The 18,829-nt window shown below is 44.4% G+C and overlaps 2 protein-coding genes across 2 annotated transcripts in view; both read right to left on the reverse strand.

Annotated features, from left to right (window-relative positions):
- Window positions 1-422: 422 nt before the first annotated feature.
- On the reverse strand, window positions 423-6,896 carry nek2 (NIMA-related kinase 2). Its single transcript, XM_029631005.2, has 9 exons — window positions 6,509-6,896; window positions 5,810-6,027; window positions 4,153-4,393; window positions 3,243-3,325; window positions 3,018-3,144; window positions 2,561-2,792; window positions 2,193-2,247; window positions 1,905-1,981; window positions 423-1,453 (listed from the first exon to the last, which is right to left on the reverse strand). The coding sequence occupies exons 1-9, from the start codon at window positions 6,602-6,604 to the stop codon at window positions 1,242-1,244; spliced, it is 1,341 nt and encodes a 446-aa protein (XP_029486865.1). The 5' UTR covers window positions 6,605-6,896; the 3' UTR covers window positions 423-1,241.
- A 4,681-nt stretch (window positions 6,897-11,577) lies between these two features.
- Window positions 11,578-18,829, reverse strand: part of lpgat1 (lysophosphatidylglycerol acyltransferase 1) — an 88,423-nt gene continuing 81,171 nt past the window's right edge. Inside the window, exons 7-8 of the mRNA XM_029631006.2 lie at window positions 14,573-14,679; window positions 11,578-14,399 (exon numbers count right to left, since the gene is read on the reverse strand). Coding sequence (XP_029486866.1) covers window positions 14,248-14,399; window positions 14,573-14,679 — 259 coding nt within the window. The 3' untranslated portion in view covers window positions 11,578-14,247. The remainder of the gene's footprint in view (window positions 14,400-14,572; window positions 14,680-18,829) is intronic.

The following is an 18,829-nucleotide window of genomic DNA, read 5'->3' on the forward strand; positions in this document are numbered from 1 at the left end:
TTAGACTGCATGTCAAGCATGATTACAAACTGAAAAGACTTGGCCTACTAGATTATCATTATAAATAAAAAAATTGTATTTTTTCACCCCCTGTTCAAACATCTTCGAGGGTTAAAATGCCTACTTAAATAAACTGAACTTTGAATGCATCTAAGGCTGGGCCATCACATTCACATGATTCACTTTGTTGGAGGTGCTTTGAAGAGAAAAGGACATCTACATCATGTGGGAGATACTAATAACTACAAACCTTTAAATGTACAGTACATCAACAGGCTGCAAGTGTTTCCCTTTACATTGTTTCAAGTGAAGCTAGTCAATCACCAGATAAACTCTTTACTTGGTGTGAATGGAGCTCAACACATGCAACAGAAACCTTTCATTTAGAAGAGATAATGTAGGTCTACATTCTGCAACAGTAATCACTGATTAAGTCTGCCTTTAATGTTCACAAGAGGATACTCACTACTTATGTTCCCACATCATTTTCATGGCCAAACCTCTATGCAAACTGCTTATGTTTAGAAAACAAAAACATGTAAATTAAGTTTAGAAACACATTTACCAAGAACTGAACTTCATCATGCAACCAAAATAAAGTACATGATGCCCCTTTGAAATGAATAGGAGACCATTCAAGGGCAAAGGTAGACTAAAGCATTAATGACAAAGGTCAATCAGTTGACAGTTATTCAGAAAGTGGACCTGTCTGAAACAGACTTTGTTGAAGTTCAACAGTGCTTGTTTTTTGCCAACCCATCCCAATATCATATTTGCAAAACATTGACATATTTCCAGAACAGAAGTGTATGCGGGAGTGTACACCTAATTATACATCTTCAGATAATGTACTAACATTGCCCTTAAAATATATTTTAATGCCACCATACAGTATGTACATAGTAGTTATAAATCACATATTCACAAATCAGAACTTGAGTGCAATTCTGTGCATCAACAACACATTTTAAATGTCAAGGTTGAAAAAACACCACTAAAAATATATCTGGCACCCAATATTTTGGCAATTTCACCATAGTATAAACCAATCACCATGATACAAATAAATTAAAAGCTACATAATTTCCCAATGGACCACTAGGTTTCAATAGCTCTGAAACTAATGTTAGTCAGGAAAACTAAAGCAGAGACCTGATACTTCTGGGTCACACCTCTGACAACCATATATTCATCCATCCACATGACACTGATAGTGAGGCCCTAAGCAGCAGACTGTGGGGCTAGCGGATGCCTAGGATCTGCCAGCTCTTGAGCTGATAGAGCCTCTCCACCTCCCCCAGGGCCTGGGCCCGCATGTTGGCTGCCTGTAGCCTCTTCTTCAGCCCCAGCTCCTGGCTCTTCACACTCTGCTTCTGATCTGGCCTCTGGTTCTCTTTGCTTTCTCCGGCAAAATGGACCTTCTTTCCAGGTGAAACGTTCTCCTCTCCCTCATCTAAGGGGCCAAGACGGCAAAGAGTTATACAATTTTATTGAACTATACAAAAAACAGCTTAGATAAAGACCCTCCTTTGTAGAATGCCTCTGGGATTTTTCAGACTACCCAGAAATGTTAAAATTCACAACTTAACTCAACAATCAAATATGCTTCCCCCTTGTATTTAATTTAAAAACATGGTTACCCCATGGCTACTGTATATTATATTGAACTTCAATTACAAAGCAAAACAAGTATCCCTCATTTACCTCCTGGTTCCCACCCCATGTTTGTTGCAGGTTTTATTGCAGTAAAAAATATATATATACATTCACAAGGTTAAAATTAATAAATACACTAAAATACAGTAAAATGCTAAAATTTCCCCAATTACAGAAGTGAACACAATGCAATGCTCAGTTCTTCTCAATGTTCAGGGGGTCCAGAGGCCTTCGCTTGACTCCCATACCCATTTCATTGGAATAGAGCAGTGGCAGGGCCTTCTGCTGTTTCACCAAGTTGTAGCTCTTCAACAAACTCTCCGCTCTAAAACCAAAAGCAAACATTGTTGGGAGTCAAAATGGATTATACCTGCTTGCAGTTTTATAGCAAGCAATGAGATTATAACACCAAAGCAGGAAGCAAAAGTAGCATTAGCACAGCTTGGAGGAGGATTAAAGCCTTAGGATTTAGTCTGACAAACAGCCGTTTGCTGCATTTCAAGTAAATTAAGTGATCCAAGAGAGCACCTTTTTACCTGGCAAGCTTCTCATTTGATAGTCTCTCGCGAACACAAAGCTCCTGCTCCCGCTCTGTAGGAGGAACACATTCACCAGATTTAAATTAAACATACCACAGGTTACAAACAAGTCAGTCTGTGTATACTCCATAGCATAGCCAGTGACATATTGACCTCCTTTACAACCAATCATTTCAACAAGACTGACCCCCAAAAACATGCACGTTCCAACACCACAGGGTCTCACTGTGACTAGGACATTATAGGGTCCAGTGTTGAATACATTGTCAATTCAGGACATTAATTGAAATGGACATTCACTTCCTGAATTGGCTGAGCTAAAACCAGAATTGAGCCCGACCCTGATAAGGGCAAATGACACTCACGCTCCAGCCTCTCCTCTCGCTCCTTCAGGGCCTTCTCCCTGTGCCGCAGCACCTGCTCCTTCAGCCTTAGCGCCGCAATAGTAGGGGTGGTTGAAGACTCTGCAGGCTTTGGTTTCTCTGGATCAGCCGACCTCCTCCGGTGTCTTGCCTGCGCCCGCCTAAGTTCATCGGCGACCAGGTCCGCCAACAGGCTGCTCTGGAGAATGGACTCAACTGAGGGCCTCAGGTAGTCCTGGCAACAAGGCACAACAGTCAAATCGACAAAGCAAACTGGCAGTTTGAGTACAAGGGAGTGAGGGATTCAAATCTCTTGACGTTGAAATTGTATATAGAGCAAAATTACATGCTTGGTGATTCAGACAAACAATCATCTCAACAGAAGTGCAGCAGTGAGGAGTTGCTCACAAGATGCCCTGAATTTCATATGGAGATCAGTGCTGTGAAACACGTTCCAAACCTTTAAATGGAGCATTCTGGACAGGAGTGTATTCAGCTCCTCTGAATACCGGTAGGGGATTCTCCTAAACTTTCCCTCTCGGATCTTCTCTGCCAGCTCTTTTTGGTTATAAGCTGTGAAAGGAGGCCTACATGGAAGAAACGCATGCGTCAGACTTTAATCTCATCTAATACATTGACTGGGGGATATTGAGTAAGAATATAGATGACAGGCAAGGTTACTCACGATAAGGCACAGAGTTCATACAACAAGCACCCCAAGGACCAGATATCTGATTTCTCATTGTAGGACATGCGATTTATTTGTTCCTGTAAAATATGAAAAAGTGTCCACACATTGAAAAACTGATTAGAGAAGCTGAGTATTTCTCTAAAATCACAATGAAAAAAATATACTTTTAAACCATAATCATAGTTTGAGTCGGTATTGAAACACAGGGGAGTACAGACCGCCAGCAAAAAAGGCCTCTATAGAAACTTTGCTTAGGAGTGCATTTCACACTACTTTTGGATTCTAAATTGGATTGTAAGGCTCGTATGAATGTCCTGCGTAATATAATGTGTGTCATTGTAGCCAATCAACTGCATAATACTTAAAAACACTTCAAATCAGTTAAAATTCCCTTTGGCTAACTTTGCCACAACCTATATCATTGACCATTAGTATTCTAGCTCAGTGGTTCCCAACCTTTCTCGGATACTATACCATCAAATACATTTTTCTCTGCCCGGAGTAACCCTGAAGTACCCCCTCATGTGAATTTTATCAGTAGGCCTCTGATCTCATGAATCTTCTCTTCAACCCCTTGTGGATAGGCCAAGTACCCCCCAGGCGTCCTAGTAACCCAGGTTGGGAAGCACTGTTCTAGTGAACTACTGCATCAAAAATAGGTATTCTAAGATCACAATCAAATGTAATCTCACCGAATGTTAAAGCAATAATCAAAACATTGGAAGAGATTGAGAACCCATCTCCCAAAGACCGCAGTAAATCTAGGCTGTTGAAAGGGCGCAGATGGCGAACGGCAGTTATCCCCCACGGTGGCCGTTGTTCACAGGGCTACTTGTTCATGACATGAATAGCGACCTGGAGTATAGGATTCACAATTATATGATTGCCTTTGCTATGGACTCACAGGAGACATGTAGTATGGGGTCCCGACGAAAGTCTTTGCGAAACTGGTGTCATGGTTCAGGATACGTGCGAGACCAAAGTCGCCAAGCTTGACATTCTGCTTGACATCCAGGAAGATATTGGCAGGCTTAAGATCTCTGTGCAGCACTGTGGCCCCACCATTGCTCCGGCGATGGCAGTCCTTCAGGGCGAGAGTGAGCTGTGCCATGACTCGCATGATGAATTCCTCCTCCAAGTAACGCCTGGACACCAGGAACACAACATAAAAGTTTCATTAGTCACATGTAAGGGATACACATGGACGATGTCTAACAAAATGCTTTCTTGCAGGTTTCTTCTCAACAATGCAACAATAAATAATAAAAATGCGAACATAAAGTAAATGGCTCAATAGAATAAACATTTTAGCATAAGTATAATACAGGAACACGCAATTTATAGTCCAAAATACACACGTGTATGGGGGGGTATAAACTGGGCAATATAATAAGTGTCTGGTAGCAGCAGTTGTGATGTGTATGTAGCATGAATGTGTGTGTGTGTGTATACAGTGCATTTGGAAAGAATTCAGACCTCGACTTCCACATTGTTATGTTACAGCCTTATTTTAAAATTAAATTGTTTTTATCCCCCCTCATCAATCTACACAATACCCCATAATGACAACGCACACAGGTTGACATTTTTGCAAATGTATAAATAAATGAAAGAATACATTTACATAAGTATTCTGACCCTTGACTCAGTCTTTGTTGAAGTACCATTGGCAGCGATTACAGCCACGAGTCTTCTTGGGTATGATGCTACAAGCTTGGCACGCCGAAATTTGGGGAGTTTCTCCCATTCTTCTCTGCAGATCCTTTCAAGCACTGTTAGGTTGGATGGAGAGCATTGCTGCACTGCTCTTTGTCGGGGTTCAAGTCCGGGCCACTCAACGACATTCAGGAGACTTGTCCCGAAGCCATTCTTGCATTGTCTTGGCTGTGTGCTTATGGTTGTTGTTCTGTTGGAAGGTGAACCTTTGACCCAGTTCGAGGCTCTGGAGCAAGTTATCAAGGATCTCTGTACTTCGCTCCGTTCATCTTTCCCTCAATCCTGACTAGCCTCCCATCCCCTGCCGCTGAAAAACATCCTCACATCATGATGCTGCCACTACCATAGGGATGGTGCCAGGTTCTCTCCAGACATGACACTTTGCATCCAGGCCAAAGGGTTCAATCTTGGTTTCATCAGACCAGAGAATCCATTGGGTGCCTTTTGGCAAACTCCAAGCAGGCTGTCATGTGCCTTTTACTGAAGAGTGACTTCTGTCTGGCCACTCAACCATAACCATCCTACAGGGTGGCAGGTAGCCTAGTGGTTAGAGCGTTGGGCCAGTAACTGAAAGGTTGCTAGGTCAAATTCCGAGCTGACAAGGTAAGAATCTGTCGTTCTGCCCCTGAACAAGGCAGTTAACCCACTGTTCCTAGGCCGTCATTGTAAATAAGAATTTGTTCTTAACCGACTTGCCTAGTTAAATAAAATAAAAAAATAAAAACTCAAAGGGTGTTGCACTGTCGCAGTTCACCACCTGGTGTCAGAGTGGGATGGCCATCAGAGAGGTGTATACATGACATGATGGACAAGGGAACCAAGGTCAGCACAAAACACACACACACCTTTCTTTGATGCATCTAGTGATGAGGCTGGAGAGGTCACCGCCTTCACAGTGCTCCATAACGATGTACAGTGTGGTGTTGGTCCGGTCAATGATACGGTCATAATATCTCACAATGTTTGGATGCTTCAGTTCACGCAGGAGATTGACTTCGGACACCAGCATCTGCTTCTCGCTCTCAGCCATTGTGCCGTAGTCCAACTCCTTCCAAACTAGAATCTATGACGAAACCCAGACAACAGAACTAAACATGTATTGATTGGCCAAAGCTTGTTGATGTTGGGAAACATTTTAAAGATAAACATACATAGTGTACTTGCTAGCTACCTGTTGGTTTTACGTCAAATCCTGGTTTAGCTAAATGTTAGCAGTGTGGTTCATATGTATAGTTAGCTATATAAACACGAGCCATATCATAAAACCACACAGTTCCTCACAGTTGTAGGCAAACATGGCAAATGCTTTAGTATTGTTGATGTGGGGAGTCCTGGTGTTGTTCCCCGCTTAATGTCCAATGAGGTAATTTCTAAAATAAAATATGTCCGGGGACACCTTTTGTCTCGTCTCAAGAGCATCCCCCAGAGGCAAACGTTACGCACTGGCTCTGGTTACCTTGACAGGTGCAATGAGAGCATGCAACGCAAACATAGCTAGCTAACGTTGGTCGAACAACGCCTTACTAAACGGCGGAAACACTTACCTTGGCATCAGATTTCCTCCGTATTTTCTGACATTTTCCGTAAGACCCTGACCCTATGGTATACAACACCTCATAATCTTCAACACGAGATGGCATTTTGTCGTAGCGAACGTTAACGTTACTAGTATAGAACTAGTTAGCTAAATGCAGAATGCAATGCAAGGTAGCTAACGCAGCTATCGAAAGCAATAACGACTATTCTGGACGTTTTCTTTCTTAAAATATCGTTAGCAAACGTAAATGCTGACTATATCTCTCCGATAACGTATTGATAAAATTGCTTGCTAACTACTCGTCAAAACAACGTGTTTTATGTTGATAACACAAGCGACGAAAAGGAAACAGGGATTCCTTGCGGTGGTTTCAAATTGGTGCCAGAATTCTTCAATGTGATTGGTCCGTCTACTACGTATAGAATACTCTGATTGGCTGTAATGAAGACACAAGCTGCTGGTTGCTAGGCATCTGAAACCCGCGAGATTTGGCGCGGTTGTTTAAAGGGGAATACATATTTTGCCGACGGGAACCGTTCTGATGATACCTCAGTGACGGAAACGTTCTATCAAAGACAGTACGATTACGTGGGAAATAGATTTGCATACCGCATTTGTCCAAATTAAAATGTAGTAATGTAATAAGTACACAGAACCCCACATGTCATGTAGGAGACGCGCTTAACCCAGAGCGATTTACAGGAGAAATTACGGGGTAAGTGCCTTGCTCAAGGGCACATCGGCAGATTTTTTCGCCTAGTCAGCTCGTGGATTCGAGTCAGTGACCTTTCAGTTAGCGACCTTTCAGTTACTGGCCCAACGCACTTAAACGCGAGGCTACCTGCCACTACGTGTGTATCTCACCACAAGGTGGCAGAAAAAGCTAACTCTACTTTTATCCTGCCCCATGAAACTGAAAACTGAAGGTGGCCACTGTCCATGCAAGTTAGAATAGAATAGCTTCGAGTGATTGTCTAGTACTTCCACACATCTATCTGATAACTTATCAAAGTACATTAGGTCCATCTATGCCAGAATATAATAAAACAAAATATAATAAAAGAGAATAGAATATCCAGTGTAAATAAAAAAACATTATTTTCGTGAACTCTACAATTCCACTCAGATTCTAGTGGATATCAAGATACAGACAGCCCAGAGCACTCTTGGGTGTTTAAAAAAATATTTTTTACATATGCCTCATTGACTTTATAATCATTTTCTGCTGCTTAGCTTGTCATTGTGAGAACATGTGGCAGCCAGGCTGAGTTCTCTGTCTGTCCCACAGTCCCAGAGCAATGATGAATATGATTATCAGTCTGCATCATAAATCACTGTGTTAGACATTGTTAGCAGTTGACCTCACATAGCAAGTGCCACATTTTTGTGATCAACTGATCTACCCTCATCACAGAGAAAGTGATACCCTACAACACAACACTGCTCATTGATTTACTGCCTCCATTGACAGGGCGGTTGTTTGGCGTTTGTTCTAAGGTTGAGTGGGCCAGCTAGGCTAGATGATAGGCACCCATGAAATCTGCAGAGCGTATTGATTACTGTGAGGTACGTTGAAACTCGAAACAGAGACCTCACACTCCATCCGGGGATATCAATAGCCCTTTACCTGGGTCATATTCATTCATGCAACACCATCGCAAAACATTTTACAACATAAAACAAAAAATTAGCATTTCTCATTGGACACGTGCAGGTATTCCTTCCGTTTCAGTCCACTTTCTTCTGTTTAGTGCCTAATGTGCATGACCCTGAACTTGTTAGTGTGAAATGATCTCGTCGTTGTCATCATATCACCAAGCATCTTCCCTGTTGTGATGCACTCTGTGAAAGACAGGGGCCCATGTAGACAGGCTAGTTTGCGACAACAATATCTAATTCCAATTATACCTGTGCACTTATTAATTGCCCCAAAAAGGTCATTGCCACTAGGGCTGTTTCCATGGCGCCCTCTCATGCACACAGGGGAGGCTATCGGGAATCAAGATCCAGCAAAACACGGTATCAATCCTCAGCAGCGGTGTCATGTAATTAACAAGGCCACCTGCAGAGTCCCTCTAGGGGCATACCGTGGTGACAGGCAACTTCGAATTACCCCCGTGTCACTCGTCTCTCTCTCCTGCCGTCACACTGCGTCGTACACACACACACGTCAGGAGGACATGGCAGGGCTCACGGTGCGATGTAAAAGTGTCTGTCTGTCAACACAAAGGTCATTTCCTACAGAGGGGCTGTTATGGTACCAGCGTCCCTCTTTCTGTAAGCAAGTCAGGAAAGTTGGGGTGCTTAATGTGGATCTGACAACCAAAACAACAATGACTGCCGGGGGCGACTAGGGCCCCTTGGGGGGCCACGCTAGATGTTACCCATCTCTCTGAGGGCCAAGAGCTAGGAGGGAGAGACAGTGGACCCCGTTTGAATGGCACACGATCACAACAGGGGTGTCAGTCAGTTTTCTTGTCTATATCCTTTCGTCTTTTTATATACCGTGTGTGTCAATGTGTATATGCTTGTGTACTGCGTATGTGTGTTTATGTATCTGCATGTGTGTGTGTACCGGACATGCCCCTATCCGAGGAGTTGGTGGGTCTTTGGTGTCACTGGGCATGGAAGGTGGCGGAGCTGGTGGCTGCAGCTGGCCTTCCCCCCGCAGATCACCCTGGCCTCCCCCGCAGATCACCCCCCCGCAGATCACCCCCCGCAGATCACCCTGGCCTTCCCCCCCGCAGATCACCCTGCCCCCACCTTTTCCAAGTTTTAGTGTTTGCTGACTCAAGGGGAGCAGCCACGAACCACAACATTTATCAACCAGACCAGAGCAGTCGAGCATGAAGACATGGTACCCTGTGGAGCTATGCTTGTGATGCATTTAGTGTACCTGTCACTGCAGGCATTCTGGGGGCGATGCTATAGCCTAGCTTACCTGCGGCTGGGCATGGTGGAGTCTGTGTGCAGTTAAGAACATACCGGTACGTGTTTGTTTCTACACTGATGTGTTCACATTGGCTCCGGGGTGAAGTTTCCCTCAAGGGACAGATCTAGGATAAGCTTCCTCTCCCCTAATCCTAACCATCAGTGGGGGAAATGCAAAACTGAACCTAGATCAGCATCTAGGGCGGGGATCGGCAACTTTGATGAGGGAGGGGGCCACAAAAAAAAACATTATTCATCACGAGGGACCACAGTGGCTCATGGTTCTGCGTACCCACATCATATATATACATATACACAAGGGTGGCCGGCTGCCAGTTGCCCATCCCTGGTCTAGCGGCAACTTCATCCTACACCTTTCACATGTGTAAAACAGAAAATTACTAGGCCTTCAGAGAAGAATATGTATGGGGTTGTTGTAAATGTAGATTATTAATATTAATTCTGTAGTCTCTGGCTTACGCTGGCCATGAAAATGCACAGCTCTGACACGTTGTGAAGAAAGGAGATCCCTGGTCTGACTTTGGTCCTCCCTCAGTCGTTTGGTATGGAGATGACGCTCTGGTGTGAATCCCAGATTAGTCGTTTTGCAGGTCAGCAGGGTCCTTATAGTCTCTCCTGTGCATCTTTAATCCCATTTTCCAGCTCACTTCCCAGTGCCTAGGCCCTGGCTACCCATTGGCTGCCTGCAGCCATGTGGCTCTCGCAGAGACCCGGCCCCCCTCCTCCTCCCTTCCCCCATCACTCCAGCTGCTATGGCGATGACAAGCCAGGCCGCCCTTGCTCTAGTTCCTCGTTTATCATCCTATACATGATGTAACATTTTACTACATCTGCCAGTCAGGCGGCTTAGTTTAACAAGTGACCACAAGGCCTCTCATTCATGACCTCGCCCCATAGTGGTTTATGCCTACCTGGCAACAAATAAATGCAACAATCTTAGTAATTCAGTCCTGTGCCAAATGATAAGCCTAGAAGGATAAAGAAAAGTCTGCAGTGACAGATACTCTGTGTAGATAGAGCAAGTGTCTGTTCAGAAAGGGTGCGAAATGTGACATTTTCAGATAGAGATGTATTTTGTAGAACAGGCACGATATTCTGTCATGCAGAATTGGACATAAAATTGTAATTAATAAAGCTGACACTATCTGCAATGTTCTATAATGTTAATACACACCAGGAAGAAACGTGGTGGCATTCACTCACTTCCTCTAATATGGGCTCTGTTCAGAATGGCACAGCATAGCAAAACGTTTTGGAATGGGAAATTAAAATCTATGAAGGAATTTAGTTGTGCTTCCTCGGTTTGAAGGGTTTTCTATCCTAAGGACGACCCGTTTCAGAGCTGAAAGAGGATCTGTAATGTAAACCGTTGGGTCCCTGTGGCCAAATGACAGATGCCACGGTTAAACAAAGAGCAGAGACCAAAAGCAAGGACAGGCTTTAGTTACCTGGAGACCGCCCTGCGGCAACGGCATCACTATCAGTGCCTATATCAATAGAAAATGAGGAAATAAGCCTGACAATAAACCTGACAGATGCAATCAGAGCACCATAAATCACTATTTATTGTGCTGGGTTTCGGTGTGGGAGACAGGGGTTTGCTTACTCATACCACTCCAAGACATAGAAAAAAATACAAATACATTGTGAAAGAGTTTGATTCACTAATGTTACGCTCTCCTGTTGTTATTTTTTAGTTCTTTCCTCACCTTGAGACATGGCTGAGCTGCAATTGTTTTTTTTTCTTCTTCAAATGAAGGAGTAGGCCTTCATTAAAAATGCCTCATGCACCGCAGTCTAAGTTCAATCAGGTCTCAATAGCTCACTAGTATATCACACATTCTATGAGAGTGACATACTGTAATTCACCCTCTCTACACATTCTCAGTATATTAGTGAGATAATGGCTCCTAATAAAATGTATATAAATATATTTAAAAATTTATTTACATAAAACTCCAACAGAAGTTAGTGTGCCATCTGAAAAGGGGTGCGTCAGACACTTCAAAAACCAACATCAAATACTGAGTATGAGGCAAAGAGAATGAGGCAGAGAGAACATGAGGCAGAGAGAATATGAGGCAGAGAGAATGAGGCAGAGGAAAAAACAGACAAGCTATCAGGATCTTTATGACCATCACTTTTATTCCAGCACAAGTTCTTTGTGTTGTAAAATGGCTGTGTAGCTAGGAAGAAAGGGAGGAGTACAAAATGGAAAATTACAGAGTTTCTACTGTCGTTTGTTAAAATTCTTAACGTTGTCATTGTTTTTCTTTCCTAAAACCATATCTAGAAAATATGATTTCCCCCTGCCTTTCTTTGGAGACAGTTAAAAAAAAAAAAAAAAAAAAAGATGAAGCTTCATTTTGTGTCACTCTCTCACATTGAAAAGCAATCTCACGGGACCGGCACAAAGATGACCGCTAAAAATGTACGAACCAGCCAGCCTTCTACCTTTCATACACAGCCTGTTACTGGACAGTATTATCCACAGTTTAAGAGGTAAGTCATGACTAAAATGCATTCCATTTGCATTCCTTAGACATCATGATTGTAGCTGTTCATCTAAAGCATAATACCTCTTAGGTGTGTTTATATAGATGTTTTGATTTTTTTTTAAAACATGGTATTATTAAAACAACTTTTGGGAGAGAATTGGTGCATAATTGCTGGGCCGTGTCTGAATTCCCCTCCAATGTGAAGAGTGATTTCTTACTGGATGGTCTAGTTTCAAATCAAAACATAATACCCTACCAATCGACAGCTTCTTGGTACCCCCCTAAGACCTAAAAGGACTGGATAGAGATCAGTAAATTGGCAATATCTTTAATAGGCTAGGTGGGAGATTTGCCATATACTGCACACATCAATCAAGTCCTTTTAACATCTCCAAGTGGGAATCATTCAGTGCCTAGGGGGGAGGGGCCTATGTCCCTGTCCCATTACTTCCACCAATCCAACCACTTCAGAGCTGTGATTATGTCAAGAAAGATAGAAAGGAAAGGATGCATTTCAGAAGTATTCCAACAGGGCCATATGTGTATCAATGAGCAGTGTGACAGTGCAGGAGATGAGAGCCTGGCCGAGCCCTCTGTATTCATGAAGCGCGAATGAATAACATCCAGGTCAGAGGTCAAGGAACAGGGAAGTGACTTGTCTCAAAAGCCGTTAGCTTTCTCTTCCTCATTTTTTTCTTGTTCTTTAAACATTTATGATATTTCAAAATTAAAAACAAATCAGAAATAGTACAGACCAAGAGAGAGATAACATCGGTTGCAGTCCCTCACAACATTGAATTTCTTCCTCAGCTTTGTTATGTACAAGAATAAACATACCCATGACGAAGGACAACAGTTCAAGTCATTTAAAATTGAAATAAAATCTGACCACTAATAGTGATTTGCTGTCGAAACTCCGTTATCGTGGAGCAGCGCAACATCAATTATATATATATAAGGGGGGGTTATGCTGTAAATTTACAGTAACGACACCTATGAGTGTGTAAGCCAAAATCTCAAATTTAGAATGCAGAGCATTAGGGTAGCCACATCTATAAAAATAATATTTTTATTATGTCATTCCCCACCCCATTACTTAGATATTTGTAAAACTACAGTATGGAGTCCAATGGGGGTAAATTCAGCTTCGTCCTCCTTTTTCAGTTTGGCTCGCCGAGACGTTCCTATGTGGACAGAGATCCACTCTGCTCTGTGTGTACGAGTGAGGACAGGGGGTGGAGAGGGTGTGAGGGGAGTTTGTTTTCAGGGTGGATCGGATCAGAGTGCTGTCCCAATGTGCCATCAGTGTTCTGTCATCAGCGTATGGGCACTGTTCCTCCTCCGCTGTGTCCTCCTCCCCCCCTTGGTTCCAGAACCAGGTACCCCCAACCACATGTTGTGGAAACAGTCCTAACCAGAGCCTGACATCGTCGCCAGTGTCCCTTTAGGCCCAGACGGAGGGCCGCTAGTGTAAACAAGAAGATTCCCCTGCAGTCAGTCAGTTCAGAATACTGTCGAAGACAGACAGAGTAAAGTCTCCATGACTTTAACATAGATAGAGAGCGACGACGACCACAACAAATGCAATGGCCGTTGTTAAGGGGAGGGGCAATTTAAAATAAACAAACATTAACAGCTACCATTCAGGAATATTTCCTGGAGTAGAAGAGGGGGGTAGTAGGGATCCTTTTAGTGCAATGAAGGCTAGAGGAGAGGGGTTGGCATGGTAGTCTCTGATGGTACATACCACAGCCCCCCCCTCTCTGTAGGGTGGGTCAACCGCAGAATCAGCAGGCCTGAAGCAAGGTCCAACTGGGGGTTGGTTCACCCGAGGGTGGGGGTGGGTACAATGGCAGACACAATGCATACTCGCACACTGTAAAACTACACCTAAAGACCAGGAAGAGAGTCCACTTGAAAACACCCCCAGTTTCAGTCCTGAGCCCCATTCTTGATTTGAGAATGAGGCTCCATTGGAGAGACCAACTAGATTGGGGCTTTATATCCAAGTAGTAAGTTTGTGTAAATGATTCATGTTCAGAAGTATGGGCTTCAGTCAATTGTGTGTGTGTGTGTCTGTCTGTCTGTCTGTGTGTGTAGGTATTCATGTATCCAGGGGGGAAAATAGCCTCCAACATGGTCATTTTTTTTCTCAGTTTCTCCCGGTTTTTGCTAAATGTACATTCATCCATCATAGGGAGGAGAGATGGCGCCGGGGCGGGCGAGCCATCGACTGATCCAGAAGCAGTGCCATTAGGGTCTGGTCCACTTTTAAACTCCATCCTCTTCAGCACACTCAGAACAAACAGCAGTAGAAGTACTGGAGGACGCTGTACCACAGGTAGCCCGAGGCAAAGGCCAGGGATTGGATGAGACAGAGCCGCACGGGGTCAAGGGTCATCGCCCGGGAGACGGCCTCCTTCTGGCCTTTCGGTGGAGGGAAGGCTCCTGTTGGGGGGGACACGGGAAGGAATACAGTCAGCGACATTGTGATCACGCCTCAATGAGGACAGTCACTTCTCTGAAATAGAGGGAGAGAGGCCAGAAAGAGAGAGCTCAGAAAGAAAGGGAGAAAGAAAGGAGGGAGAAAAAGAGGGAGAAAGAAAGCAGTGAATACCGACCTGTTTCGTAGAAGTGAGCCAGTAGATCCTCCTTCTCCACAAACCTCTGGTACAGCCAATCTGTCAGGGGCTTGGTCTCTACCGGAACCTCCTTTATGGGGTACACCCTGGGAGAGGATCAAGGGGAGAGAATGATTACATTTAATTAAATTGATTTAATATGTTCCTATATGTTTGCGTTGGCAATGTATGTGGTTACCCTTTCCATTCTGACAGAGACATAGACAGACAGAGACAGACAGACAGAGACACAGAGACACAGACAGACAGACAGACAGACCAGTATTATTAAATTTTTTCTCAACGAAGGCTGGCTGCATTGATCGGTCTCCTCACTCCCTGAGCCGAGTCTATCCCAGAGAAGAGTCTATCACAGTGTGTGTGTATGTGTAGAGAGATGTGAGAATGAGCTGCAACCCAAGTTTGTTAATGAGTTTATCAGTGTGTGTGTGCGTTCGTGTGTGTGTGTGTAAGCAGTACAAGCCTCAGCTCTTTCAGGAGACTTCATTAACAGACAGGCTAATCACGGTGACAGGGAATCCATTCCTGCCCTGCCTTGCCCCTGACTCTACAGAGACACAGACAAACAGCAGTCCCAGCAAACAGAGAAATGCTGCAGGGCTGCCTCACCTAGCTGGTCCCAGATCTTGTTTGTGTGGTCTTGCAAACTTGGCAAGTCAGCACAAACGTATCTGCGACCAGGCTAAACCTCTCCTGCCCATCGAGAGAAACCACAAACTTGGTCACTTTATCAGGGCTAAAAACTGCTGGCTGTGGTACAGTGCCGTGCCGGGTTTTCATTAGTCAGCTCCGTTGTCACAGGGCCTGTACAGAAATGGCCTGTATCACACCACGGCACTTCTGAGAGGATTGGATAGATCGAAACAATATGGTAGTAGCTCCACCCAGCTTTCTGATAGGCTTGTTGATCCGTTCAGATCCAAGTCTAGTCTCTTTTTTTAAATTACTTTTTGTGTGTGGAATTTTACTCCTTTTTCTCCCCAATTTCGTGGTATCCAATTGTTAGTAGCTACTATCTTGTCTCATCGCTACAACTCCCATACGGGCTCGGAAGAGACGAAGGTTGAAAGCCATGCGTCCTCTGAAAAACAACCCAACCAAGCCGCACTGCTTCTTAACAAATCAAATCAAATTTTATTTGTCACATACACATGGTTAGCAGATGTTAATGCGAGTGTAGCGAAATGCTTGTGCTTCTAGTTCCGACAATGCAGTGATAACCAACAAGTAATCTAACTAACAATTCCAAAACTACTGTCTTATACACAGTGTAAGGGGATAAGGAATATGTACATAAGGATATATGAATGAGTGATGGTACAGAGCAGCATACAGTAGATGGTATCGAGTACAGTATATACATATGAGATGAGTATGTAGACAAAGTAAACAAAGTGGCATAGTTAAAGTGGCTAGTGACATAAGGATGCAGTCGATGATCTAGAGTACAGTATATACGTATGCATATGAGATGAATAATGTAGGGTAAGTAACATTATATAAGGTAGCATTGTTTAAAGTGGCTAGTGATATATTTACATCATTTCCCATCAATTCCCATTATTAAAGTGGCTGGAGTTGGGTCAGTGTCAATGACAGTGTGTTGGCAGCAGCCACTCAATGTTAGTGGTGGCTGTTTAGCAGTCTGATGGCCTTGAGATAGAAGCTGTTTTTCAGTCTCTCGGTCCCAGCTTTGATGCACCTGTACTGACCTCGCCTTCTGGATGATAGCGGGGTGAACAGGCAGTGGTTCGGGTGGTTGATGTCCTTGATGATCTTTATGGCCTTCCTGTAACATCGGGTGGTGTAGGTGTCCTGGAGGGCAGGTAGTTTGCCCCCGGTGATGCGTTGTGCAGACCTCACTACCCTCTGGGGGTGATACAGCCCACCAGGATGCTCTCGATTGTGCATCTGTAGAAGTTTGTGAGTGCTTTTGGTGACAAGCCGAATTTATTCAGCCTCCTGAGGTTGAAGAGGCGCTGCTGCGCCTTCTTCACGACGCTGTCAGTGTGAGTGGACCAATTCAGTTTGTCTGTGATGTGTATGCCGAGGAACTTAAAACTTGCTACCCTCTCCACTACTGTTCCATCGATGTGGATAGGGGGGTGTTCCCTCTGCTGTTTCCTGAAGTCCACAATCATCTCCTTAGTTTTGTTGACGTTGAGTGTGAGGTTATTTTCCTGACACCACACTCCGAGGGCCCTCACCTCCTCCCTGTAGGCCGTCTCGTCGTTGTTGGTAATCAAGCCTACCACTGTTGTGTCGTCCGCAAACTTGATGATTGAGTTGGAGGCGTGCGTGGCCACGCAGTCGTGGGTGAACAGGGAGTACAGGAGAGGGCTCAGAACGCACCCTTGTGGGGCCCCCGTGTTGAGGATCAGCGGGGAGGAGATGTTGTTGCCTACCCTCATCACCTGGGGGCAGCCCGTCAGGAAGTCCAGTACCCAGTTGCACAGGGCGGGGTCGAGACCCAGGGTGCACTAACACAGCGTGCATCCAACCCGGAAGCCAGCCGCACCAATGTGTCGGAGGAAACACCATGCACCTGCACTGCGCCCGGGCCCGCCACAGGAGTCGCTGGTGTGCGATGAAACAAGGATATCCCTACCGGCCAAACCCTACCCTGGCGACGCGGACCTCCCGGTCGCGGCCGGTTATGACAGAGCCTGGGCGCGAACCCAGAGTCTCAGGTGGCACAGCTGGCGCTGCGGTACAGCGCCCTCAGCCACTGCGCCACCCGGGAGGCCCCGACTTCCCTGGACATGCTTTCAGATACAAAAGTCAGACTCTCCCACTCATCTCCCACGACATGAATCCTTGAATATACAGCTACACAGCCCATCTACCACAATACTACAGCAGCAGGTAGCCTAGCGGTGAGAGCATTGGGGCAGTAACTGAAAGGTCACTGGTTCGAATACCTGAGACGACAAGGTGAAAAATCTGTCGATGTGTCCTTGAGCAAGGCACTTAACCCTAACTATCTCCAGTGGTGCTGTACTACTATGGCTGACCCTGTAAAACAACACATTTCACTGCACCCAACTGTGTAGTTTTTGTAACATCGACTGTACGGAATTGGATTATTACATTGTGAATCAGTAACAGGGATGCTTGAAAGGATCAATGTAGCTCTGGTCTAGGTCATTAGTGCACGCCCCCCCAAATGGTAGACTGGCATGAGATCACCCTTCTCTTATCCGTTATCTGCAGGGAAGTCGTCTGTGAGTGGGTAAAAAAACAACTATACTCAACAACAATATAAACGCATCATGCAACAATGTCACAAGTTGACTGAGTTAAAGTTCAAATCAGTCAATTTAAAACAATTCATTAGGCCATAATATAGGGATTTCACATGACCGGGGAGCCAGGTCCAGCCAATCAGAATGTTTTCCCCCACAAAAGGGCTTTACAACAAACATAAATATTCCTCAGTTTCATCAGTTGTCCGGGTGGCTGGTCTCAGAAGCCGGATGTGGAGGTCCTGGGCTGGCGTGGTTACACGTGGTCTGCGGTTGTGAGGCTGGTTGGATGTACTGCCAAATTCTCATGATAAAGAAATTAAAACATTAAATTCTCTGGCAACAGTTCTGGTGGACATTCCTGCATTCAGCGCGCCAATTACACACTCCCTCAAAACTAGAGACATCTACAGCACTGTGTTGTGTGACAAAACTGCATATTTTGGAGTGGCCTTTTATTGTCCCCAGCAAAGGTGCACCTGTGTAATGATTTTTGCTGTTGTTTTAAAATGTTATTTTTTTTTTAACCTTTATTTAACTAGGCAAGTCAGTTAAGAACAAATTCTTATTTACAATGACAGCCAACCACGGCCAAACCCGGACAACGCTGGGCCATGCCGTTTAATCAGCTTCTTGATATGCCACACCTGTCAGGTGGATGGATTATCTTGGCAAAGGAGAAATGCTCACTAACAGGGATGTAAACAAAAGTGTGCAATGTTCTTTTGAGAAATACGATTTTTGTGCATTTGGTACAGTTCGGGGAACTTCTATTTCAGCTCAAGAATCATGGGACCAACACTTTACATGTTGTGTTTATATTTTTGTTCAGAATAGTTCCAGACAGCCTGACCTGAGAGAGAAACAACACTATTTATCTCTGTGTGTGCGCGCGCCACTGTGGGTTCCTTTTTAACAGAGTGGAATCCTAATCGCCATTCCATATGTTTTTGTTTATTGGGATAGGCGGATACGAAAGAGAGAAGGAAAG

This window comes from Oncorhynchus nerka, linkage group LG24 (genome assembly GCF_034236695.1).
Source record: "Oncorhynchus nerka isolate Pitt River linkage group LG24, Oner_Uvic_2.0, whole genome shotgun sequence".
NCBI classification, from domain to species: Eukaryota; Metazoa; Chordata; class Actinopteri; order Salmoniformes; family Salmonidae; genus Oncorhynchus; species Oncorhynchus nerka.

Bases quoted from the DNA above. Each gene is read 5' to 3' on its own strand.
- nek2 (XM_029631005.2), bottom strand. From the start codon at position 6,604: ATGCCATCTCGTGTTGAAGATTATGAGGTGTTGTATACCATAGGGTCA. The intron at 1,982-2,192 runs GTAAAAAGGTGC...TTTTGGTTTTAG, and splicing joins TCAAATGAGAAGCTTGCCAG to AGCGGAGAGTTTGTTGAAGA. The intron at 1,454-1,904 runs GTATGGGAGTCA...TTGGCCCCTTAG, and splicing joins GCTCTATTCCAATGAAATGG to ATGAGGGAGAGGAGAACGTT.